At 40.5% G+C, this 24,745-nt stretch overlaps 2 protein-coding genes across 5 annotated transcripts in view; both read left to right on the forward strand.

Annotated features, from left to right (window-relative positions):
• dock8 (dedicator of cytokinesis 8) overlaps nucleotides 1-9,094 on the forward strand; it is a 55,173-nt gene extending 46,079 nt beyond the window's left edge. For 2 of the 3 annotated variants that reach the window (XM_026186333.2, XM_026186332.2), the window contains exons 40-48: nucleotides 155-298; nucleotides 587-718; nucleotides 1,008-1,142; nucleotides 1,569-1,658; nucleotides 2,422-2,658; nucleotides 2,764-2,907; nucleotides 3,974-4,080; nucleotides 6,018-6,188; nucleotides 7,271-9,094. In XM_026186333.2, the coding sequence (XP_026042118.1) occupies nucleotides 155-298; nucleotides 587-718; nucleotides 1,008-1,142; nucleotides 1,569-1,658; nucleotides 2,422-2,658; nucleotides 2,764-2,907; nucleotides 3,974-4,080; nucleotides 6,018-6,188; nucleotides 7,271-7,322 (1,212 nt within the window). In that variant the 3' untranslated portion in view covers nucleotides 7,323-9,094. Of the gene's footprint in view, nucleotides 1-154; nucleotides 299-586; nucleotides 719-1,007; nucleotides 1,143-1,568; nucleotides 1,659-2,421; nucleotides 2,659-2,763; nucleotides 2,908-3,973; nucleotides 4,081-6,017; nucleotides 6,235-7,270 lie in introns of all 3 variants that reach the window. The other variant, XM_026186334.2, reaches the window with a different exon arrangement.
• Nucleotides 9,095-9,730: 636 nt separating this feature from the next.
• Nucleotides 9,731-24,745, forward strand: part of aopep (aminopeptidase O (putative)) — a 92,374-nt gene continuing 77,359 nt past the window's right edge. For both annotated transcript variants that reach the window (XM_026188822.2, XM_026188823.2), the window contains exons 1-6: nucleotides 9,731-9,866; nucleotides 10,954-11,720; nucleotides 12,015-12,184; nucleotides 14,500-14,752; nucleotides 15,580-15,793; nucleotides 16,032-16,156. In XM_026188822.2, the coding sequence (XP_026044607.2) occupies nucleotides 10,990-11,720; nucleotides 12,015-12,184; nucleotides 14,500-14,752; nucleotides 15,580-15,793; nucleotides 16,032-16,156 (1,493 nt within the window). In that variant the 5' untranslated portion in view covers nucleotides 9,731-9,866; nucleotides 10,954-10,989. The remainder of the gene's footprint in view (nucleotides 9,867-10,953; nucleotides 11,721-12,014; nucleotides 12,185-14,499; nucleotides 14,753-15,579; nucleotides 15,794-16,031; nucleotides 16,157-24,745) is intronic.

Here is a 24,745-nt window from a genome sequence, read left to right on the forward strand (position 1 = left end):
TGCTCAGGACAGTCTAACCTGCAGCAAGCCACTGATTGGATGGTCATTAAACGAGTTCCATTTCTCACCGCAGGACATCTTATTTTAAGCCGTGTTATTGATCATGTGATTAGCGGGGCTAAATGAGTGATTAGCTGACGGATCTTCTCCTCAGAATATCTCCCCCAATGTGCTGGAGGAGTCTGCGGTGTCGGACGACATCCTGTCCCCGGATGAGGATGGGGTGTGCTCAGGTCGCTACTTCACGGAGAGCGGCCTGGTGGGATTGCTGGAACAGGCTGCTGAGCTCTTCAGCAATGTGAGACCATAAAACTGCACTAGTATTTGTGCTAACATAAAAAACCTGTAATGATTTTTTTATCAAGGTTGGAGTAATTACTTTATAAAATTAGTATTATTAATGTGTTTTGTTTTTTTAAGCGGTAAATATCTACTTTGTTAATGCTAAAAAAAAAAAGCCAGCCTTTAAGGATGCTGTATAACTGAAACAGAGAAAATCTTTGCACTTTAACAATAAATGTTTATATTTTCTTAAAATATACTATACTCTGTGCTAAACAGCAGCTATGGCTGTCTTTCCCATCAGGGTGGTCTCTATGAGGCAGTAAATGAGGTCTACAAGATCATCATACCAATCCTAGAGGCACATAGAGATTTCAGAAAACTGGCGTCAACACATGACAAACTTCAGAGAGCCTTTGATAACATCATTCAGAAGGTAATGACAGAGGAGGTGCTGTGTCATTTATTTAGTTAAAGTGAAAATAAGAAAGATCGTAAGATGCTGTAGATAAAACATTTTAAAAATCATTTTGGTACATGTTCTTATTCAGTATTTAAATATGTGTTTTAAACATCCTTGAAAACAAAAAACTGCTGCAAATTTATTTTTGGCTTTTAATAAAACCTTCAAAGTCTTCTTTATAATTTAAAAAATCCACAAAGGATAATTGACACAACAGAAATATCTGATTAGTATTTATTTGAGTGTGTTTTCTTCCCTCCAGGGACATAAGAGGATGTTTGGAACTTATTTCCGAGTGGGCTTTTATGGGGCCAAGTTTGGTGATCTGGATGAACGGGAATTCATCTACAAAGAGCCTGGGATCACACATCTGCCTGAGATATCACACAGGCTGGAGGTATGTAAGAGGAAAATGTGTGCATGTGTAGGTATGAAATAAAGGATATGGTGCCTGGCTGGACTGGTGAGATCTGACGCTTGAGGCTTTAAGTGAGCAGAACGACAGAGTGAAAGATTCACAAATTGTACTTCAGTTTTGATGACATTTAGAGCGCCTGAAAGCTATCATTTGCATGCTAAAAGGTGAAAAGAGGAAAAAAAAGAAAGTAGTGGATGCATTGTCAGCTGCACTTGAGTCAAATTAGTGAATCAGTTCACGTTTAGTGTATTTCATGCTTTCGAGTGTTCTTTTAATGCTTTTTATTCTTTAAGGAGTAGCCACCAATCGCAATTTGTATTTGAGTAAAAATGATTCTGCACTTTTTAAAGACCATATATTATGAACTGTACTGTATATTAACGACACAATTTCTTGCACTCCTAGAACTTCTACAGTCAGTGCTTTGGAGATGACACACTGGTGATGATTAAGGACTCTACGCCAGTGGACAGAAAACAGCTCAACCCCAATAAGGTGAGTAACTGTTATGCCAAACAATCAACTGGTAAATGTTAATCTCTAAATGATCAAATACTAATTTTAGTAGCAAAAATCTCCCCTGAGGGCATTTTTTGCCAGGCTTGTGACACCTGTAAGGACACTGCACTGTGTATTTCTACAATATTGTTTCTCCAAAACTCTAAAACTGCAGTGGTATGTCTATAGCAGCGTTTCTGCACTCGAGGGTTTGCTCCACTTTCTAAAATTGCTAGGCGAGACAGAAAGCGTCGTGATAGATGAATGACAGGTTCCTCTCCTGCAGCCAAGCAGCCCGGAAACTAGCATGACTGCTCATTTGCAACCTTTCTCTTATGTTATTAAAATAGTTCAAGGAATTACAAACACTGAAAACGTTCGAGGTCCTAGAAAAGCCAGTCAGTTGTTGAATTGTCTTCATTTGAGATCAACAATGTGTAGATTAAAGATTCATCTGGAGTTTTCAGAGGCATCGACTCAAGCTGGACAGATCTGATTTGCATAAACTGGCCCAAATTTATGCAAATGACAAGTGGGAACTCAATTCCCTGTGTTTTAAACAGCAGCACAATGCAACCAGAATGCACTGCACGTAGACTATCAGCGAGAAATTATGGATTCTTTGGACACATACCAGAGTTTACTTTATTAGATATAAAAACAGACAATAAAACGCAGCTAAAGGCACACGTTCCTTAATCACGATAAGATGCTATTTTCATGAATAATAACTTAAGAAAACACTACCATTCCTCTCTAGGCGTATATCCAGATCACTTATGTGGAACCCTTCTTTGACGACTATGAGATGAAAGACCGACTGACAAACTTTGAAAAGAACTTTAACCTGCGGCGCTTCATGTACACCACACCCTTCACCAAGAGTGGGCGACCTCGGGGTGAACTCAATGAACAGTACAAGAGAAAGACCATCCTCACCACCATGCATGCTTTCCCCTATGTCAAGACCCGCATCAATGTCATTCAGAAAGAGGAGGTAAGTGCTGAATACACCTGGTGTGGAACACCTAGCAGCTATAACAGCAGCTATCACAGCTGCAGCAATACCCGTTGGCTATATTTACTCGTCTTGTATTTCCAGTTTGACTTGACGCCTATCGAGGTGGCCATAGAGGACATGCAGAAGAAGACCAGAGAGCTCGCGGTTGCCACACACAGAGAACAACCCGATGCTAAGATGTTACAGATGCTGCTACAGGGCTCTGTGGGAGCCACTGTTAACCAGGTAATGAGCATTTGGGGCCGTTCGGTAAATAAAGGCAGCGATGCCATTTTGCACTACTGTGTGTCTTCTCCTGTTATAGCAGAAATGATTGCGCTTAACCAAATGACAGCTGTTCTTCTTAAATGACACTTTCTATCATGCATAATGTGATGGGGAAAATAACAGAGTGATTTACCTCCTATTTATGCTACCACATTTACAGTTTCCATTGTAGTCAAGGAGTGCAGGTGGGAGACATGGCAGTGATCACACATCAAAGCCCTCACCCCATCTGCAACCCTAATCCTTCCTTTGCTTTTCTCCTGATTTAGTTAAAACGTCAATTCAAGGCCCCTCTTCCTTTCATGTATCCGCTGCATGGCGTGCTGCACCGGAGGTCTCTTTGATCTGATAGCTTCCAGGTCCTGCCAGCATGGTGAATGTCGGTGTAATGACGAAGCAAGCTCTAGCGTCTCTGCTCGCCTTACTCTTTATCTTCCAGTGTCTAATCTGACAGGTCCCTTGCTCCAACCTGATGGTTGTATACATAACGCTAATGCTCTGCAGCTCAGTAAACATATAACTCTTGACTGTAATCAGTACAAGAGGCCGGGTTTCTGTGTGCGGGTCGGCAGCTCAGACCCAGGGCTGAGGCCCGGGCCCAGTGCATTTATGATTCTAATCAGAGCTGTTTAACTGCAGATACTGTGCGAGCGCGCTGCGGTTTTATGATGAATATAAGTTAGGATAACAAGATCTCATACTGGGCAAATGGGAGCCAAATGGAGAATGTATGCAGGGTTAGCAGTGACATTAGCTATACAGGAGGTAATCACAGCAGCTCCTTTCCTGATGGCTTCCTCGTGTTTTCAGTTCAGAATCGTAGCTCTTAGCTGCGTTTAGCCATTCAGGTAGTTGGTCATTTCCCCCAGTATGAATGAGGGGCTTTCTTATTCCTCCTTTGTTCACTTGCTGTCAAAACGCTTCCTCTCTTTCCTTCCTCCAGCCCCTCTTTGCTTTCTCTTTCTTCATCTCTCTGCTTCTTTGTTTTTGCTGATTGCCTTGTATCTCCGCCCCCTGTTTGTAGGGCCCGTTGGAGGTGGCCCAGGTCTTCTTGAATGAGATCCCAGCGGACCCAAAGCTCTTCCGTCACCACAACAAACTGCGCCTGTGTTTCAAAGAATTTATAATGAGGTAAGACGCTATCAAAGAATCACCACCTAGTGACAAAGGGTGAATAAATGGTGGTGAACAATGGGCACTGACTCAAGAGATTGAAGTATATAACAACATGTCAAAGAGATTTTCTTAGTAGGAAATGGAATGTATTTGTGAGATGTGACTTGGAAAGAGTGAAAGTCTTCTCCAGGATCTATATGCCTCTATTGTTGCCTGCGTAGGAAGATAAAAGTGCGCCACAAAGAAGCGAGAGTGAGAGATATCCTGCTGTTTAAACAGCCTGTCAGTCAAGATGAAGAGACTGAAGTGATAATCACAACTACATTTCCAACCAGATCACAGTTTAAATGAAGCAAAGAAGTAGGAGTAATGTGAATAATTATATATTATTTACATATTGAGACTATTTCCACTAAGCTGTTATTCTTCTAGCTAACTTTAGATTCATTATCACCAATAGTTTTAAAATATTTTCAATGATCACGACATAATTTGAACCATCATGCCCTACACGCTGCAGTGAGTCATGATAATTTTGTGCCGAGATTGTGTCATATCTGCACGTTGCAAAGTATTGGTGCGTGTGCTTGAGTTTGTTTGCTTTCATCTCATGGTTATTTGTTGTTTGCTTCCAAAAAATGGTGTCTTTCATTTTGTAACCTTCATATTACTTTCCACCTGCCTTAAATGTTACAAACAGATTTGCTGTAATTTCAGAAAGGTTTATTTTCTTTCCTAAATCCAGGTAAACAGGACTCACGGAACGCCAATTTTCTCAGCAGTGGCATTCTAATAAATCCACTTAGGAAAGCATTATTTTTCTAAGCTGGTCATCTTGTAATATTTAGTGTTGTATTATGTAGCTACATGAACTTCAAAGTATTTTTAAATGAGTTCTGTGGAGCTAAAAATTTAAAGAGAGGTTTCGGGGGATTTGTTGTTTCCTGGATTTGCTGATGTCCCACTCTGCCACATGCTCTGGTGTTGTTGCTGTCTAGTCCCATCCTGCATTTATAGATTTAGATCCTGTACACGCAGTAATGGTTAAAGAAGCCCATAGGTTTTTCTTGTTTTGTTTTGTTTTTTTGTTTTTTGTTTTCAATTCAGAAACCTAAACAGCCAAGCATATTTTCTTTTTTCTTTTTTTTTCTTTTTTCACAAACGGCGCTCACTTTGCAAATCATAAAACAAAATGAAGATGCCAAATGCTCATCTGAAGAGCTGTCTAAATAAGCCAAGCATTCAGATAAAGAGCTATACACCACCAGAAAATCCTGCACTCTTGTGAACTGTCATTAATGCTCATTACCCTGCTTATTTACTGTATACTGTTACACGACATTGCAGCTTCCATATTAACTTCATTAAAGGCTAAAAGATAAACATGTGTTTGCAATCATCCCCTTCCCTTGATTTCCTGCAGACTGCCCTGTATGTTGGCCATTATACATATCATGATAGAGTACTGTGGGTGCAACCCAGACTTGCCCTCTACTTGCACTTCAACTTAGACCCATTGTTCCCCCCCCCATTATAACAGAACATTGTCCCCTTCCCGGCACATGAGAAAAGAGGGGTTTAGAGTTCTTGCTTCTGCTGCTACTGTGATTTAAATCAGACTTCTGGATCGTTTGCATCGTAGCTCACATTCTAGCAGCGTTACTTGACAAAGCCAAATAGGTGGTCCCTGCAGTAGAGTATAAATTTGAGCTTATTTAGAGTTCTGGTTTGCAAAGGATTCAAATTCTGGTCAAGCAGTTACAGGACTGTGCTTAGCATACACAAGCACAGTGACTTGTAAAAAGATTGTTTCGTTTCATATTTTTGAAGCTCTTCTTGAGGTTACTGTATAATGATGATAATAATTTAAAAAAACAAAAAGCTTGAGGGGAAAACTCGATTCTTTTTTTCATTACAGCCAATGAACTTACATGTCACTTTCTGTCCTGCAGGTGCGGTGAAGCAGTGGAGAAGAATAAGCACCTGATTGCATCAGATCAGAAGGAGTACCAGCAGGAGCTGAAGAAGAACTACAACCGCCTGAGAGAGAACCTAAGGCCAATGCTCGAGAGGAAGATTCCCGAACTCTATAAACCCATCATCAGGCCTCGGCTGGAGAACAGGTAAACAGAGCCACCGCACCAGACGGCTTTGACAAGGGAAACGGAGGTGAGAAACACACATTGATCATTTTATCAGGCTGTGTCATCACTGAACCAAAGGGGAAGAGAGAATGAATTGATTACGTTTTTTCTAAATCAGACATCATGAGTGAGGATGGCTTTGACTGACAAACCAAGGACACTTCATGCTCAAACAATAGAGTCTTGTGGCTTAGTCACATTACAGTGAAAATACTGTAAGGCCACAACCTTCTTTGTAACTAGGAAAAATCGATGGTTGCACGGTGACTGCAGTGAACAAAACTGCGTTCGTTGCAATTAAATTGAAACTGTTGGGGTCTCCAACCACTGTTTCCCAGTATGACTGTAGCGTTATTAATCACAGTCAAACTGTTTATCACCTGTTTTACTACAACACTAACCACTGAGATGATGCACTCCACCCAAAAGGGGTTCCACGGGTCAAATATGAAGCGAGCAGCATGGGTCACGATCGGGGTTTTTTTTTTTTTTTTTGCAACCAGAAGAGTCACCCCCGTTTGAAAGAATGCATTAATGCATTTTGGTTTTGCCTTTAATTATAACTGGCAATTTCTATTTATTTTTAGATACAATGTGGATATGATTTCAGTAGGGTTACTTAATATTAGGAAGCTATTAAACTAGAATATATAAATATAACCGTGTTGTTGCTGGTTTTGTTTACTGCTATACACGTAACCACAGATGCATCGATTTATCTCCATAGTTTTTAAAAAGAGAGGGAAAAAAATATTACAAGTTGTGATAACTGTTATATCTTTCATGTAATTATCTTATATGTGACAGTGTCTAACACCCGAGCCTCGGTAAAAGAACACTAGCTAGTTGGTGTTGTGGAAAAAATATCTGCTGCTCTCGCTGTTATCTGGTAGAAATTTATGGTTAAGATTCAGGGTGTTTTTAGGTTGTGGGAAGTAAATGATTACCTTACATCTACGCACCTTCGCCTACTCACCATGACTGTTCCACCTCTTCTTCCTCATAATCATTCATTATCTTTTGTTTCTGTTTCCCCTCCCTCGTCCGCTGTCTTCTCGCAGGGATTCCTTCAAACGTCTAAGTTTCCGCAGAACTCAGGAGGAAAACTCCTGAGTGCTTCAGACAGGATGAGGAGGCTGTCACACAAGTGAGAGAAAAAGAGAAGATAAGATGAAAGAAGAGAGGGGGGGACAAGAAAAGGAACAGCAGGAGCAGTACGCCGTGTCAACAATGGAAGACTCGCGGTTTCTCAGTGATCTGGCAATGTGTATTAATGTTGGCTGCGTGTTCACTTTTATGATGTCAGGCTGTTTGTCAGAGGAGGGAAAGGCGAGTAAGCACATACAAAAATGGAGGGTGGGGTGGGAATCACCGGCAAAGTGTAGCTTATTGAGCATTTCACTGTAAAATCTTCAGTTGCTGTGTTAATTTCCATTTTTGGATAACTTCAAGTCCTCAAAATGCTGCAAACACTTCCTCTGGGTCAGTAAACTAGCTCTCTTAGGTCCTTACTAATCCCAGGCCTTGTGTGTGTGTGTGTGTGTGTGTGTGTGTGTGTGTGTGTGTGTGTGTGTGCCAATAATCCTCGTGTTCTGTGTATGTACATGTATATAGATGTATGTGACTGTCTGAACGAATGTGTGTTTATTTAGATTGTGTTTAGATTAGAAGCTTTTGGTGCCATACTGAAGTCACTTTGTACTCAGTGATGATAAATGATTCTGTTATGTGCTAAAGGGCCTCTGAAATTCCACTCTGGGCGTCTTATGCATGACATGTTCCAGTGTGAGCAGTGAGTGTAGATGGATTTTTGTGCACTGGAAAAATAGGTACAGATTCATGTGTTAACAGTTGAGGCCAGCCATGTACCTGGATATGTAGCTAACAGAAAAGTTTAACTTATTAAGAGTTTCATAGGCGACAGAAAGGCTTTTAAGGCTCTAAAACACACGTGGAATACACATAAAGTGTGCATTGTGGATATATTTGAAATATTACTTCAGATAATAACAAGATGTTTACAAAGTTGTTAAAACTATTTTGCGTTGTGTTTTATGGAAATGTATTTTTAGATAAAATAACAGCAATAATGATACTAATTGGAAGTATATTATTCAGTTGGTGGGATTCAGTGACTGAGTTTACTGTACAATCTCAGCGTATGTTCCAACAGTTTCAGTTGCTCTCTGTAAGTAGACCGCGCTTCCTGCAATACACACAGTGCCAAATTCAATTCCTTATGTATTTACTGTGAGTGAGGAGTAGGTGAGGAACTTCAGCAGAAATGCAATAATGTAAAAAGTCACTCCACACGGATTTACTTTGCAAATTATGTTTACTCAGTATGTGAGAACACATTCCAGTGAAGAAATTTTATTACTGCTTGGAATATTAAATTGTGACAACTTGATTTTATGTGACATCATGAAACATTTCATCTAAATGATGTTATGTTGCAGGTCATTCTGTATTGCAGTGATGTAAATGCGCCTGGAGTTTCAAAAAATGGGTGTACATGTTTGTCAATGTGATTAATGCTCATGGAAATATTTGTTTCTAGGTACATATCTTATTTATTAGCTGCTGGGTGATTTGTTTTGTTGTTGTTGTTGTTGTTGTTTTTTGTGGGGTGGCTAAATAAAATGATAGCTATGCAGTATGCATCAGCTGTGAGCATTGATAAAAATGTATACCTATTTTTTAAAACGTGTGCCACATTAGCGCTGTAAGATGTATTCATGGGATACACCCACTGAGACTGAGTTAATGTTTCATGGTTATCCTTTATGTTCGTACATATTTTTTGTTTTAATGTAGATCTTTTTCTTCCAATTGTCATACTTGCAATGCTGTTGAAGAACCTGAATAAAAATTAATATATGTCACCACTGTGTCCAATCACATTTTAATATAACTGAATTAAAATGCAAAAATACATGTATTACTAATAAGTAGACTATTTAAAGTTTGTTTTTGTTTTTTTAAGGTTCCTGTTAAGAGTCTTAGCTTTTTTTTGGCGTCCTTTGTCTCAAAATAAAATAAAAATAGAACAAATAGGGGACTAAATAAAACTAAATGTTTAGAAGTAGACAAAAAAATAAAGAAACAAATAAATGCAATAATTACATTGAAGAGTATCCCCAGGTTGCAATTTAACTTAAGCTAAAACTGAACAGGAAGTAAAATTACACACACTGGCAACTTTATTAGGTATACAGTTTCATCTGCCTGATACTAATTATTGAATTAGCCAGTCACATAGCAGCAACTGTACGCATTTAGACATGCAGACATGGTCAACACAATCTGCTTAAGTTTAAAGCGAGCATCAGAATGGGGAAGAAAGGTGACTGTGGACTTTTCACATCCGCTCCAGCTGTTCTTGCACCTGGTACTTCTCTACTTTCTCGTTCTCATTCATTCTTTTTGATATCATATATCAGAATGTATATATTAATTCTAAAAAAGCATTTTAATCGTTACTTCCGTAGTTATCATAAAAAATAAATAACGTGCAGCGCTCGAGAGAGCGGGGAGGATTCAGGTGAAGGACTACAATCCGCTGCCGTCGCACTAATGTGACGACATCAACGCTCGACTCGCACAGGACGGATACAGCTTTGTTGTAGAACAAACGAGAGCTTGTGATGCTCAGCGGTATGTTACCAGCTGTTTTGTACAAATATTAGTAAATACGCTGTTATCCACAGCGAAGCCGGTTATTTGTGGCGACACCGTCGCTGCGGTTGAACCGCAGACTGTTTAATGACAGAGACCTGTGATGGCAAGTTAGCCGAACTCCTTCATGTCAGTCAGCCAGCTTCACACTTTAGTGAATTTTAAAACTTCAGATGTTCATTTACGTCGTGCGGCGTTTGGAAACACTGAGGTGAAGACCTTCGTTTCCTGTGCTGACCGAAAGTTTCTGTTTTATGTTTTCTCACACTTTAGCCTGTGATTAAAAGAAAGGAAAACCCTGGTCGAAGTTGAGCAGTATTGTGACTTGCCTGCAAGCCCTGCTCTGCCTCCAAGAACACAACTTAATCACTTTTAACTGTGTGACAGCTATCTGGCATTCACTTCCGCCCACTGCTACATAATTCCTATACCCTTAGAGCAACACTCAAGTTTTCTTTCCTTGGTAACAGTAAACAGACACTAATTTTATTAACAAGCTGCACGAGCTTAATAAAAGAGTGGTCACATAGATCAGAGTTGGCTGTTGTCCAATCTTTTACAGTTATGGAAGATATGTTTTTCTCCATCCTGTTGCTCAAGATATCATGTTTCTCAGTGCTCATAATTTTATAAACTGCACTGAATAAGCTCTGAGGGTTTCTCACTGTAAATAGTAATTGCACCTCTGTCGTGCCAAGCCTCCCTCCAGCCCCAAGCAGGCTAAATAGAAGGACTGACAGGAAAAATAAAAGCAGGAGAGCTTTAATATAGGTTTCTGCAGATAGTTAGCTGTTACTGTCTGTGTGTTGAGTTTTTTTTTTACTTGTACTGCTTTGTTAACACACATCAAAATTGGATCATGAAATAGTTTTCCTGTTTGAAAGTCGTTTCATTGTGGAATGTGGGCATGTGTAGAGTTCATTGGAGTTAAATGCAGCTGTAGCCTGCAGTCACCATGATGGTGTATTCACATCATGGTTTATGCACAGACAAAAATGAGTTCGATTTTTTTCCTCAGATTCTCAGTCAGTGTGGGTTAGTTTTTTTTCTGTTTCCTCTGTTTCAGCTATCTTATACTCAACTTTGATGTCCTTGGTGTAACATGGACCCAGATGGGGACCTAAACCCTGACACGAATGACCTTCCGCTTCGAGCGAATACTAACCACATACTGGTCAGGCATTATGTCCTGGACCTTACTGTTCACTTTGACAGTAAGGTCATCAGTGGTAGTATTGTTCTGTTCCTGGAGCCTCGTTCGGGAGTGAGGACTGAGGCTGGAGGAAGTCAGGATGGTTTTACATCCAAATACAAGGAGGTGGATGCTCTGGAGGATGGTAAAAAAGAGCTTGAAACGACTACAACAAAGGTGGTGAAGATGTGTGGTGATGCAGAAAGTATTCAGTCTTCAAGTCTGTGGCACACTACAAGTGGTGGTGAGTTCACCTTAGTGTTGGACTGCTGTGATCTTGACGTGTCAAAGGTCGAAGAGGTGGACGTCACCTCTGTGGCAGCCATGTTAAGCCGCTTTCCAGAGGTAACATCTAAAAAGTCAGGGGATGTTTCAAGGAAGCCACAGGCAGCTTTTATTCAGAACCTCATCTCCATGCCCTCCAGCCAGTGGAGGCAGCAGCATCAGCTCTTTTCACTGTGTGGCCGTGCCCCCGGTGCTCAGGATGGAAGCACACTGCAGTTCCATAGAGACCGATGGAGTCTACAGGTGAGGAAAAATGGAGTCACATCACCTCAGGAGTTCCCTTGTGCTCTCAGGATCTGTTATGAGACGAAACCAGCAGGAGGTTCAGTGCGGTGGACCAAAGATCAGGACAACAGGTTTGTTTCAGGATGCAAATCATCTGAATTATTCCATTAAAGATTGGCACATTATTTAAAAAAAGCAACAACTGGCAACTGGCATAAAATCTGCTCTGTTCAAAGTTACTGTGTAAGATACCGAGTGTGCTATGTCAGAATAATATAATACAAATTAATTCATTCACAAAAACACACCTCGGGCTATTTTATCCTCTCCTGTGTGGGGTATGCCTTACTTATGTCTGTGTTTCTATGTGCATTTGGGCATTGAAGTGAGGGTTGTTTATAGTTTACCATTGTTTACCCTTCCAGGGTGTGTGTCTACACCGCCGGTTCTCCCATCAACAACCGAGCCCTCTTCCCCTGCCAGGAGCCGCCTGTTGCCATGTCAACATGGCAGGCAACAGTACGGGCCCCCAGTGAGTGCGTGGTTTTGATGAGTGGGGAGGAGCAGGCAGTACCTGCTGAAGATGGGGACACACGTAAGCTTTTCAAAAACCTCAATTGTATATGTATTTCTTTGTTTTATATATATATATATATATATGTGTATATATATATGTGTGTGTGTGTGTGTGTGTGTGTGTGTGTACATTTGTAAACTTTTGAATATTACACAAATTTATTGACTACTAAACTGAAAAGAAGAGATTGGTATTAGATTTCATTACTTGGAATAAATGGGTCTGTAGTGTCCAGTGTTGAAGCTAAAAGTTATTATGGGAGCATGGACTATTGATGTGTTTGAGAGATTGGATTTGTTGGGTTAAATAAAAAGGGTACGTGTGCACCAAAGTATCGGCTGAAAGCTGGTACCAGCCATTATCAGCCTAATTCCCAAATAAGATAACATTTACCGATTGCCCACGTTTATCTGCGTGTCACCTCCAGTTTGAGCTGGCTAAGTCTTCAGATAGTGTGACAGTGAAGCTTTTAAAATGGCTTAGCTATGTATTTATTTATTTTTTGTCTGCCAGGCACAAAAAATAGGAATAAATAAAAACATAAACAAATAAACAGAAAAAAATCAGCCTAATGCTTTTTAAAAAACAACAACATCAATATCAGTGCTTCGAGAAAAGAGAGCATTGTTGAGGAGTACGAACTGCACTGAAAAAGGTCTTTGTATTTTATTGGAATCAGTAGAGAACATTTTTCAATAAATACAAATACAAACCTTTTAGAGCTCCACATTTCAGATTGGGTCAGTAATTCAAATATGTATGATGTCAGCATCTGTTCCAAACAAACCAGTGAGAACAGAGAAGGTTTACAATAAAGGATATGCTGTGCAAAAGCTCACAAAAGAAGTAGATGTAGTTATTAATGGGAAAATGTGTAAACATAAATGTAAATACGGTATATAAGGGAAAAACAGAGTTTGTGCAATTCTAATGAGACTGAAATCAATATTTGGTATGACCACCTCTTTATTCTTTATCACAGCCTGAACTCTCTTGGGCAATCTTTCTTGTAATTTCTTTAAGGAGTCTTCAGGAATAGTTCTTGAATGACATTCAAAGCTTTTCTTTGGATGTGTGCCTTTTTTTTAATCCGTTCTCCATTGAGATGATCCAACGCTGCTTCAGTAATGTTGAGGTCCGGGCTCTGGGGATTCCATCCATGGCTGATGGTGTTCCATTGTATGTTTTTCTCTCCTTTGTATGCTTTTACTGCATTAGCAGTGTGTTTGGGATCATTGCCATGCTGAAAAATGAAGCTGTTGCCAATCAGATTCTTTTCAGATGGTATTGGATGGTGGATCGAAATCTGATGGTTGTACTGCATTCATTATCAGGATCCCCAACATCACTGGCTGAAATGGAGTGGCAAACCATGACAGAGCCTCCACTGTGTTTTACAGATGGCTGTCAAGACCTCTCTCCTGACTTCCTTTACAATTTGTAACTTAGCATACATCAGCCCTTTCTTCCTGTTGCCCTTTCTTAACAGCCACCCTGTGCCCATTTATGATGAGTCTCAGATCCCGCGTCAGGTCTTTGTTGGGGGTTTTTTCTTTTTCCTAGTTATTAAGGATATGACTTTCAGATACTCTTCATCTTTTTCCTAGCTTCAACTAAATAAAGTGGAACAAATTATGTGGTTTTGCAACAAGCTGCTGGTAACAAAGAGTCTAAAAATACAATTTAAAATTGGGTTCTTGGTAGGTTGTCTGTTGTGTAGACATAACATTGATTCATTCCTTGAGTTTGGTGCTTTTTTTATTCTTGAATGATTCATAGGTCAGTGTTAAGTGGCGTAAACAAAAAAGCATTCCTCTGAAATAGTGAGGTTCAAGGACTGGAAATTAGGAAATGTGCGAAAAAGCAGCCAGTATTCAAACAACCTTTGAAAGACATTCAGAAAGACTGGAGAACTATTACTTATGACTATTTAAAAAAATTAGAAGAATGTCTCTTTTCTTGGAAACAAAATAAAGAAATATGGCTCAATATTTTTGCAAAGTACTGTGAGTTTACTTATAATAGAAGTAACAGTTTCCAGACTGAGATAATTCTCTGGCTGCCTTTCAAGATTTTAATAACTTTCACATCATCTGAAAGGTGGACATGAGAATTGTGTCACTCTGTACCGATGGGTGGGACTAGAAAGAAATAAAATGTCAAAGATAAACACATCAGATTGGACAGTGTAGTAAAAGCAAAATGGCATTTCAGTTCAGATTTTTCTTCTGTTTCTTTCTCCATGCTGCCAGTCGTCTAAACTCTTTACTACTTCTGTACCTTTGACATTTTTATTTTCTCTCTCTGGCACTTCTTTGGCATTTTCTCTGCAGATTTCTTAACGTGGAATTACTACGTTACAATGCCCATGCCCGCTTCCACCTTCACTTTGGCAGTGGGTCACTGGCAACAAGTCACAGCAGAAATCCCCCCAGAGCTGGAAAAAGGGGTGAGGGACGGGACAGACTGTGGCAAGACTGCCAAACTTGGGCCTGAGTATGGGCAGTGGACTGAGGCTGAGCGTGTGTCTAGACTTGGAAGTTCTTCAAGTGAAGTAGTAAAGGGCTCTCCTCTCCAGACTGGCAGGTATTTTATTAGTTTCCTGTGTTCTTTCCTTCTAGTAGGACCTCTTCTCCAGACTGTTATTAACCTAAGTCTGGCCATTCCACATTCTATGGTCAAACTTTCCTTACACTTCACCAAAAATGGTGCAGGTGAAATTAGGGTGATGAATAGTGTGCAGCACTCAATCAGCTTTTTTATGACAAATGCATAAAGGCTTTCACCATATTACATTAGGTTCAGTGCCCAGCAGAAATTATTGTTGGATAGAAAAACTGAGGCTTACATAAATTTTATAGACATACAGGATATAAAACGCAGGTTGGAGCATTTCGAAAGGGCTGGTTTCCTCTGTGCAGGGCACGGTCGATCTGGGGTCTCCCTTTTGCCGGCCAGCAGGTTGGCAAGTCTGCCAGTGGTTTCCAGTAATTCTCCTCCTCCCCCTCATGGTTGTCCTCCAGCAGCAGCCCACCATAGCCTGCTGCAGGCCCCATGATTCCCCAACTACAAGGAGGGCCTTTATTTTCAGTGAATGGCTTGAAGGAAACTTGGCTGTTGCTTGAAACCCTTGGAACGGTTCTGATGCCGAGGACAGACTTAGTGCTGGATATTGGATTAGAGTGAATGTGATTGCATGTCGGCACTTAGATATTTTTGGGCTCATTGTGGTTTGTGATGTATACTGTCATTTCCATATTTCCACTCCTTTCATTTCAGTGAGACAGTGCACACTGTGCCATGGATGGTTCAGTATTTCAAGGTCCATGTAGTCAAAAAGAAAAAAAATGGAAATTTAAAAAATGTTGTTATTAGCCTTTGGTTAAACTTTTCTTTCCTGTTTTCTTCTACAGCAGGGACCAGACTACCTGCGTAGACTCTGCATTCTGTTACTCTTCCCTTGAGGATGAGGGACTCTCTGTAACTGATTATTCAGGCATGGTGGATGACGGCATTTCTTGTTCCCATGGCGACTACCCTTGCCGATTTACTGAGCGGTCGGCTTGGTCCCAGCGGGTGATTCCACACCGTGTATTTAGCCCTGCCTGCCTTCTGCAAAAGGCCCAGGTGGGTTCTGACAAAGAGCCACTGAGAGTTGTGCTAATTAAATTTTGTATGATTAAAGGAGACGGCATCAGTTGACGTTTGTGTCACTGTGTCAGAGGTTTTCAACTACCATCTCTTGGCACCCTGGTAAACATATTAGACTGTATTTCCATGGGGAGCGGTTAAAAAAAATCCTTATCATTTAAATATGTGAGCTATAATAACATTTCTTTGCTTTTGGTTTGTTTCCCTTTTGCAGATGGGAGTCCTTAAGCTGTTGCCTCAATGTTTGGCTGCAGCCCATGCTGTTCTGGGGGTGCACCCCTTTCCCCGACTTGATGTTCTCATTGTCCCAGCAGGGTTCTCAAGTCTGGGAATGGCCAGGTAATGACATCTATGTTTTTGTTAAGAGGTTGCAAGGAGTAGATTATAAAGAAATGCTGGAACGAGAGAAAAAATACTAGTGAACAGGACTACAGGTTTAAAATTAATACAGGGAGTGCAGAATTATTAGGCAAATGAGTATTTTGTCCACATCATCCTCTTCATGCATGTTGTCTTACTCCAAGCTGTATAGGCTCGAAAGCCTACTACCAATTAAGCATATTAGGTGATGTGCATCTCTGTAATGAGAAGGGGTGTGGTCTAATGACATCAACACCCTATATCAGGTGTGCATAATTATTAGGCAACGTCCTTTCCTTTGGCAAAATGGGTCAAAAGAAGGACTTGACAGGCTCAGAAAAGTCAAAAATAGTGAGATATCTTGCAGAGGGATGCAGCAGTCTCAAAATTGCAAAGCTTCTGAAGCGTGATCATCAAACAATCAAGCGTTTCATTCAAAATAGTCAACAGGGTCGCAAGAAGCGTGTGGAAAAACCAAGGCGCAAAATAACTGCCCATGAACTGAGAAAAGTCAAGCGTGCAGCTGCCAAGATGCCACTTGCCACCAGTTTGGCCATATTTCAGAGCTGCAACATCACTGGAGTGCCCAAAAGCACAAGGTGTGCAATACTCAGAGACATGGCCAAGGTAAGAAAGGCTGAAAGACGACCACCACTGAACAAGACACACAAGCTGAAACGTCAAGACTGGGCCAAGAAATATCTCAAGACTGGTTTTTCTAAGGTTTTATGGACTGATGAAATGAGAGTGAGTCTTGATGGGCCAGATGGATGGGCCCGTGGCTGGATTGGTAAAGGGCAGAGAGCTCCAGTCCGACTCAGACGCCCGCAAGGTGGAGGTGGAGTACTGGTTTGGGCTGGTATCATCAGAGATGAGCTTGTGGGGCCTTTTCGGGTTGAGGATGGAGTCAAGCTCAACTCCCAGTCCTACTGCCAGTTTCTGGAAGACACCTTCTTCAAGCAGTGGTACAGGAAGAAGTCTGCATCCTTCAAGAAAAACATGATTTTCATGCAGGACAATGCTCCATCACACGCGTCCAAGTACTCCACAGCGTGGCTGGCAAGAAAGGGTATAAAAGAAGAAAAACTAATGACATGGCCACCTTGTTCACCTGATCTGAACCCCATTGAGAGCCTGTGGTCCATCATCAAATGTGAGATTTACAAGGAGGGAAAACAGTACACCTCTCTGAACAGTGTCTGGGAGGCTGTGGTTGCTGCTGCTGCAATGTTGATGGTGAACAGATCAAAACACTGACAGAATCCATGGATGGCAGGCTTTTGAGTGTCCTTGCAAAGAAAGGTGGCTATATTGGTCGCTGATTTGTTTTTGTTTTGTTTTTGAATGTCAGAAATGTATATTTGTGAATGTGGAGATGTTATATTGGTTTCACTGGTAAAAATAAATAATTGAAATGGGTATATATTTGTTTTTTGTTAAGTTGCCTAATAATTATGCACAGTAATAGTCACCTGCACACACAGATATCCCCCTAAAATAGCTAAAACTAAAAACTACTTCCAAAAACATTCAGCTTTGATATTAATGAGTTTTTTGGGTTCATTGAGAACATGGTTGTTGTTCAATAATAACATTATTCCTCAAAAATACAACTTGCCTAATAATTCTGCACTCCCTGTAGAAGTAAACTGTGAGGTGTTTGTTAGTTGTACAGCGAGTTGATGATGAAGAATTTATACTCTGCTAGTCGTTTTCATGTTTGCTTGTGGGTCCTCCAGTTTCCTTTCACGGTCAAAAGATTTGTTTGTTAGTGTAACTGTTAATTCTTTGACTGGCCAGTGAGTGAAGAAAAGCACTATATAGTACTGTGCTAAAGTCTTGAGCCACTCCTCATTTCTTTATATTTTGGTTACAAGAAGAAGACTGTCTTTTATGTTTTTTAAGAGCAGTCGTTCTCCAGGTTTTCTGAAGGTCTTTTTACAGTTTGTCTTTGGACACTGGCTGCTTTTTCACTCATTTGCAGTCCAGTCCTTGTACCTGAACATTTAAAAAAAAAGAAGAAAAAGAGGTGGCCTAAAAACTAAATACAACAGTTAAATATCATCTGTCATTGTTTAGGGCTGCATTTGAAAATTGATGGAATTGTGAATGCAGAAAAGTACTGTCCAATTTTGATCCACCATGCAATACCATCTGTAAAGCATGTGATTGGGAACTGCTTAATGTTTCAGCAATGATCCCAAACATAATCCTGACATAGCAAAAACACTCAATGAACCACTATCAGTCATGGATTGGCCTCCAGAGCCCTCATTCAAGACGCCTGGGGAACTATTCCTGATGACTACTTAAAGAAATGAGAAGAAATCCTGACTAAGAGTTCAGGTTGCATTAAAGAATAAAGGTGGTCATACCAAATATTGACTTTCAGTCTTGTTAGAACTGAACAATCTCAGCTTTTGAGTTATGTACTATATTTCCATGCTTGTCTGCACATGTTTTAATAAACCGCTTTCACCAGTTTACTCCAATTTCCATCAAAGGTCTTTTATTACAGCTTTTTTAAACTTATAACATTTGATTGGTTGACCACCTAGGAGCAGCAGAAACAACCTGTCAACACAGAAATGTCACACTGCTTCTCTGTAGTTCCTTTTTTACTTTCACAAGTTGCAAAACAAAGTTATTTGAGTAAAGTTGTTTGCTCACTAATGGTTGGTAGTTCTTTTGCAGAAGTTTCTTGATTTCTTCAACAATTAGCAGAATAATGCCGAAAAGCTGCAGAGGGGAACTGAAAGGTTGGGATTTACACAAGTGGATACTGTAGTCATACAGTATGATCTGCTGTTAATGTAAAAGAATATTATAGCAGTTATTTGGTTTCAGCGGAGTATTTTTTACTGTCATTTAATCTAGGTGTACGCAGACCAATCTATGGACGGCCATGTAAAAACTTGTGAAGAAACATCAAAGATTTCCCACAGCAAAGCGACAATCAAGCACTTGTTTTTTTAACTTCAACCTGCTGCTTCTGTTTTGGTTTCTACAGGCAAAGTGTTTCAGGGTTGCATGATTAATGGCACACTCCACATTTCGAAACCCCCTCGCTCTTTCTTAATCTTTTCTGTGGAGATCCTCCACATACGAATTCTTTCTGAATTAAAGACTCCAGCTTTAAACTTTGTTCATTCACTTGTCATCCCTCCTTTGTGCCCCCACATAACTGCTTCCAGCACGGGCCTGCAGGAGTTATGACTCGCATATGCATGGTGCTTAAAAAATGATGTAATTGTGTGGTGTTGTTGTCTTTTTAAGCAGAAAACATTAAAATAGCTATATTAAAGCAAATAAAAAGACTAACACAGAGTTTCAAAGAAGACTTCAGCCTCTTTACTAAGCATCTCCTTAAACCCCTTTTTCCTTACACTCTCCTCCTTATTCGTTGTCCATTAATTTGCCCTCGACTATTCTTTACTTTTTCTGTTCCCTCCCTTCCCTCATCCTGTTTCCAAAACTCAGAAACTCACCACCTCTTTTTGCCTCCATTCACTTTTCCATTCCAAACAGCTATTTCCTGAGATTTTTTCCAAAATTGTTATTCCAATTCTTTTTCACATAATTTAACCTTGGTGCTTTTTTCCCCTTGTTTCTTTTTTTCTTTCTTCCTTTGTTTTTCTTCTTGAACTCACAAGGCCGAGCCTGTGTGACTGAAAGGACCATACTAGGGATATCCCCTCTAACTGACATCATCATCAGTCAATAGGCTGCTCTGTTGCATCTTTGTTTTTTTCCAGGATGTTTCAGGTGGTCCTTAGCCTCTCCAACTTACACTAGACCTGTGTGTATTTATGTTTTTATGCAGGGTTAGTAGTGGAGGTCTGGAGGCTGATGGGTGGTCACGAAGCCACAGGATGACAGATTTATTGTTTTGGACGCTATAGATAATAACCCTTCATGTATTTATTTCCTCTTCACCCTCAGCTTGTGTCTGTCCTTAGATCTGTTCCCCGTGCTCCATTTCCATATTTATTCTCCTTTTATTAGCTTAGTCTCCCCCCCGTTTTTTTGTAATCCTTGTGTTCTGAAAATCAGATGTGTCCTGCTTCTGTCACATCTTTACCCTTCACTGCTTCTCTTTTCATCCCCCGACTTTCTGTTACTCTCTTTGCTCTCGTAATATTGCTCGATCTTCAAGGCTACTGTGTTTGTCGTCCTTGTCTTTCCTCTCCACTTGTGTGGTTGATCACATTTCGTGCCCTTGGGCATTCCCCAGAAGTCATAGTTTCATATTTTCTCTACATTCTTTAGGCTGTGTATGACATCTTTATAGATACAGCTGATTGCATCTAGTAGCCTTATAAGTTAAGCAAAACTTGGATATTAAAGTAAATTCAAGGTGATGAATGTTTGGGCCTTTAAAAAAACTATTCTAATTAAGTAAGCTGATCAGGGTGGTCGGTAAGCATCCTAGTGTCTGCGGTTTACAACCACAGTCTCTCTTTCTCTCTCCATCTGCTTTTATCCTTCCCTCTTTTACACTGCTATAGAAAAAGTGCCCCAGACAGGATATGAGCTCATACCTGGTTATGTAGTCTGCGTGATTTGCTGACGTTGTAGCAAAGTGTGGTCTTAATCAGAGCTATTTTAAGCAACAAAGCGGGACAAACGGGCAACAGAACAGACCTCATTCTCTACTTTGCATTTTTTTTAGTCTCTTTTTATCCAAAAACCCAGCGGTCTTTCATCCATGGAAAACATTCTTGCCCCCATCTTGTGAAAATGTGTCTCCCTGCTGTATTTATTTTGAATGGACATCAAGTGCTGACACTGAGGCTGTTCTGCCGTGGTTGTTGTTTGACGGATGTTTTCTTTTCCTTATGAGGATGGCTCCCAGGCACTTATCCCCTTTTCTCTGGCTGCTTAGGCTCCAGTTAGCTGCAAATGACAGAAGAGATTTAGGGCCTTCATTAAGCTTCAGACAGCACCTGCACTGACTCCCTATAAAACTCTGCATAGTTCTCAACCCAGTGTCAGACAACTGCATCCTCCCTTCAATGTTGGTGGTTCAGTCGTGGATGCCTCAACACATAACCGCAGGGTTGTGCTATAGAAAGGCTGGGAGGTCAACCAAAATGGAAGCGCAGATTGAGATGGAGATGAGAGAGACATGAAGAGGGTAAAGGCGGGGTTCACAACAGGCCAGCAGACCCCCAGGATGTGGGAGAGGATGTGTGGATTATTCCCAGCAACAAAAGCCATTAGCCCCTGGAAAGACTTCAGAGACTGGTGCTATTTAATCTAGAGATTGGGAGGTATGAGGGCCCCATTTGTTGGGATCAAGCCAAGCGCAGTTTTTGTGCAGTGCCCCAGTGGAAACAGCAGGAGCGGAGGGGCTATGGACCAGGGAGCTGTGGCAAGAAGGCATAAAGCTGTTGTAGTGTGATACTGAGAAGAGAGGGGAGAGGCGAAGCAGGGGAGGAATCACAGTGGCGTGAAGTTTTTATACTGAGATACGAAAGGGAGGGCAGGAAACTGAAGATTAAGAAGTCAAGTAAGGGCATGTCTGGACTCAAAGGCTGTACCACGTATGCTGTGTACCCACGAGGCTCTATGATTCACACACACAAAGCACTAGACTTGTGCAAATGTAGCTTTAAAGATATGAAGCCAGCAGCTCAAAGTATTTCCATAAGACTTTTTTTGTTTGTATTTTGTGCAACAATTTGGGTTCAAAAGCGTTGCAGGAGTTGTTGAGTTATGAACAGCCTGCTACCAGCATCCTGTACAGTACATACAAAACAGGATCATCTATTGCCTATTTGTATGTATTCCTGTTGTCTTCATGGCTGTTTCTTCAACAAACCAAGCTTTGACATACATTGTAGAGACACTGATGTGTTACCTCTCCCCATGTTATTAGTACAACCTTTAAGGCACTGAAGAGCCCATAAGGGAGAGGAAGACAAATACATGGTTAACCATTTATAGAGGAGTGTGGAGATGGATGAAGAGATGTCTGGGTTACAGTCAGTGAGCACATTAGGGGAATCCCTTAAAGTTAATTTGGCATCCAGTCAGGATAAAAAGTTCATTGTTCTGAGTGACTGAAGGACATGAGAATGGTGTAAACTAATGCCCTGAATATGATTGGAGTGGTCGTATTAAACCTTGCACTCTTTATTGAAAGCTCTGTATATATGTATGTGTGTGTGTGTGTGTGTGTGTGTGTGTGTGTGTGTGTGTGTGTGTGTGTGTGTGTGTGTGTGTGTGTGTGTGTGTGTGTGTGCGCGCGGGCATTTGTACAGTGTTTTTCATTTTTTACCTTTCTTAGGTCATACTGTTTTTTCTCTCTTTGTTTTACAATTTGAATCTGTAATCTCTTCATAGCATCACAGTCACGTCATTTCTGACTGGGAGTGACAGGAAGGGCACGGCATTTCCTCTCACTCTTTGAAGCTGACGTCTGTGTATCCCAGAGTGCTGGCTTGACTTGCAGGCCTAATCTAAGATCAGCGTGCCCAAAAGAAGACATGTCTGACATCCCTTGGAGAGCTTCCGCACAAGCGTTGAAATGCGCCTTTTCACTAGTGTGGGTGATGTGGGTTTTGTTTTGCTTCAGTGTAGACAGGCAGATTCCTGTTCTCGTGTGTGTGTGTGAGTGTATGAATGTGTGCATTGTTCAAATAATGGAACAAGGATGTGTATTTACTGTACTGGCATGACGTCAGAGGAGACCTACACAGATGATGTGTAAGTTTGGACATTAAATGAGCCAGATCAATGTGCAGTACTTTGTTGCTGCTGTTGGCGTATTTTTGTTTATCTATTTATTTATTTAATGACAGGGAAAGCATGCCCCACATTCTCATATGAATGGCAAAAACTCCAGCATTACGTTTAACTTAATCCTTAATATATCTTACTTATTCTTGTTATTTAAACCATATATTTAGTTACAAAATAGCAAAAAGACTAAAAAAATGAAATGTTGAAAATGAGACCACTAATTGTATTGTGAAAAATATATTTTTTATTTGTATTGAATTTCAATTTGATGACAGCAATGTCTTGACAGGAGACTGACATATGTGCGTCAATCGCAAAAAATGTGAAACATCTCAAGACTAGAGGAAATGGTCATCGAAGACTAGACCTGTTGAAGGGGAGGATGAATGAACTTGTGATCTTGTTGCCTTTAAAATGGTTGCTTTGAAGAAAGGGATCGGGTCTGTGACTACTTGCAGGCAGTTGCCATTTGAAAACAACTTTTGTGAGTGAAATGCATTAAGTCATGACTGACTTGTGGAGGCAGTCTTCCACCATCCTACTGTCAGTTTGCAATTACAGTTTGTAGCTGTCTAAAAAATCTACATGCAGAAATTAACTGACAGAAATAAAGCCATAAATGTATACATTTGAATTAGAAACTTCTCCACAAATAGTGCCATAGCTGCTGCTGGAAGCTTATTAAATGCAGAAGACATAGGCGTTTAGCAACTTTGCTTTTGTATATGAATATAACCAGAATAAAACCAGCTGTAGGGCAATAGGGTACTCAGATCGTTGAGTGCCATGTTGCAAAGAGATGTGCCGCTGATTTGTTGCACTCATCGGCACAGACTGACTCCGATTGATTACGATGTGTTAGCAATATGTCTGCATTTATAGATTAGACAACAACTATTTGCAAACCTTTACCAATCTGTCATTGAGTGATTAAGTCAGTCTGAGTCAGACCATGATTGTTTGGAGACAAGTTTTCTCCTAAAAGTTGGCCTGTGGAGTTGCTCTTTGATCGAAAAGTGGTCACCCAGAATTTGAGAGTGTTGCACAGTCGGCCTCTCTGTGATGTGATGGAGAGAAAGAGATTATTCAGCAACGGTGTAAATAGAAAGACTGTGGAGGCGATGCAGTATAGAGTATAGAAATTTAAGGATCATGCTTCTCAGCCAAATTGAAGTTTGAGAAGTTTGTCATCATCGGTGCAGAAAGATTGAAGTAATCCAGAGAAATCTCTGTATACAGGGAATCAGACTGAGAAGTCTCAATCTCAGGATAGTCCCCATCAAAAGCAAAACACGTTACACAATTGCAAGCTAAAATTCATGCAAAAATAAAAACAGATATAACAAGATCTCACAATGTTGCCATCCTCGCTGCAAGCTGGTTCATTTAAAAACAGAAGGAAGATGTAAAATCGTCCTGCGGTCTTCCAAATCTAAATTTGTGTTTTTTGATATTGCTGATGGATAAATACTGTTTGTTAAGGAGAGGGATTATCTGGCTAGTTATCAGAGTGCACTTCAAGAGCTGTGATTCATGACGGCATGGGGTGTATGAGTTCATGTGGCATGAGTTGAATGAATTTGCACATCTGTCATTGAGTAACATATTGTGTGATTATATTTAGATGATGTCCTTTCCATGGAAAGCCTTGTTTATTTAAGCAAGAAAATACCAAATGACAGCAGCATGGCTGTAGTAAACAGGTCTGGCAATTAAGCTGACCTGCCTGCAGTACAGATCTGCCTCCTACTGAGAACATTCGGTGCATTATGAAATAAAAAATCCTGCAAAGGAAATTTCAGCCTGAGATCCAGGAACATG

The sequence above is a fragment of the Astatotilapia calliptera genome, chromosome 12 (assembly GCF_964374335.1).
Source record: "Astatotilapia calliptera chromosome 12, fAstCal68.1, whole genome shotgun sequence".
Taxonomy (NCBI): Eukaryota; Metazoa; Chordata; class Actinopteri; order Cichliformes; family Cichlidae; genus Astatotilapia; species Astatotilapia calliptera.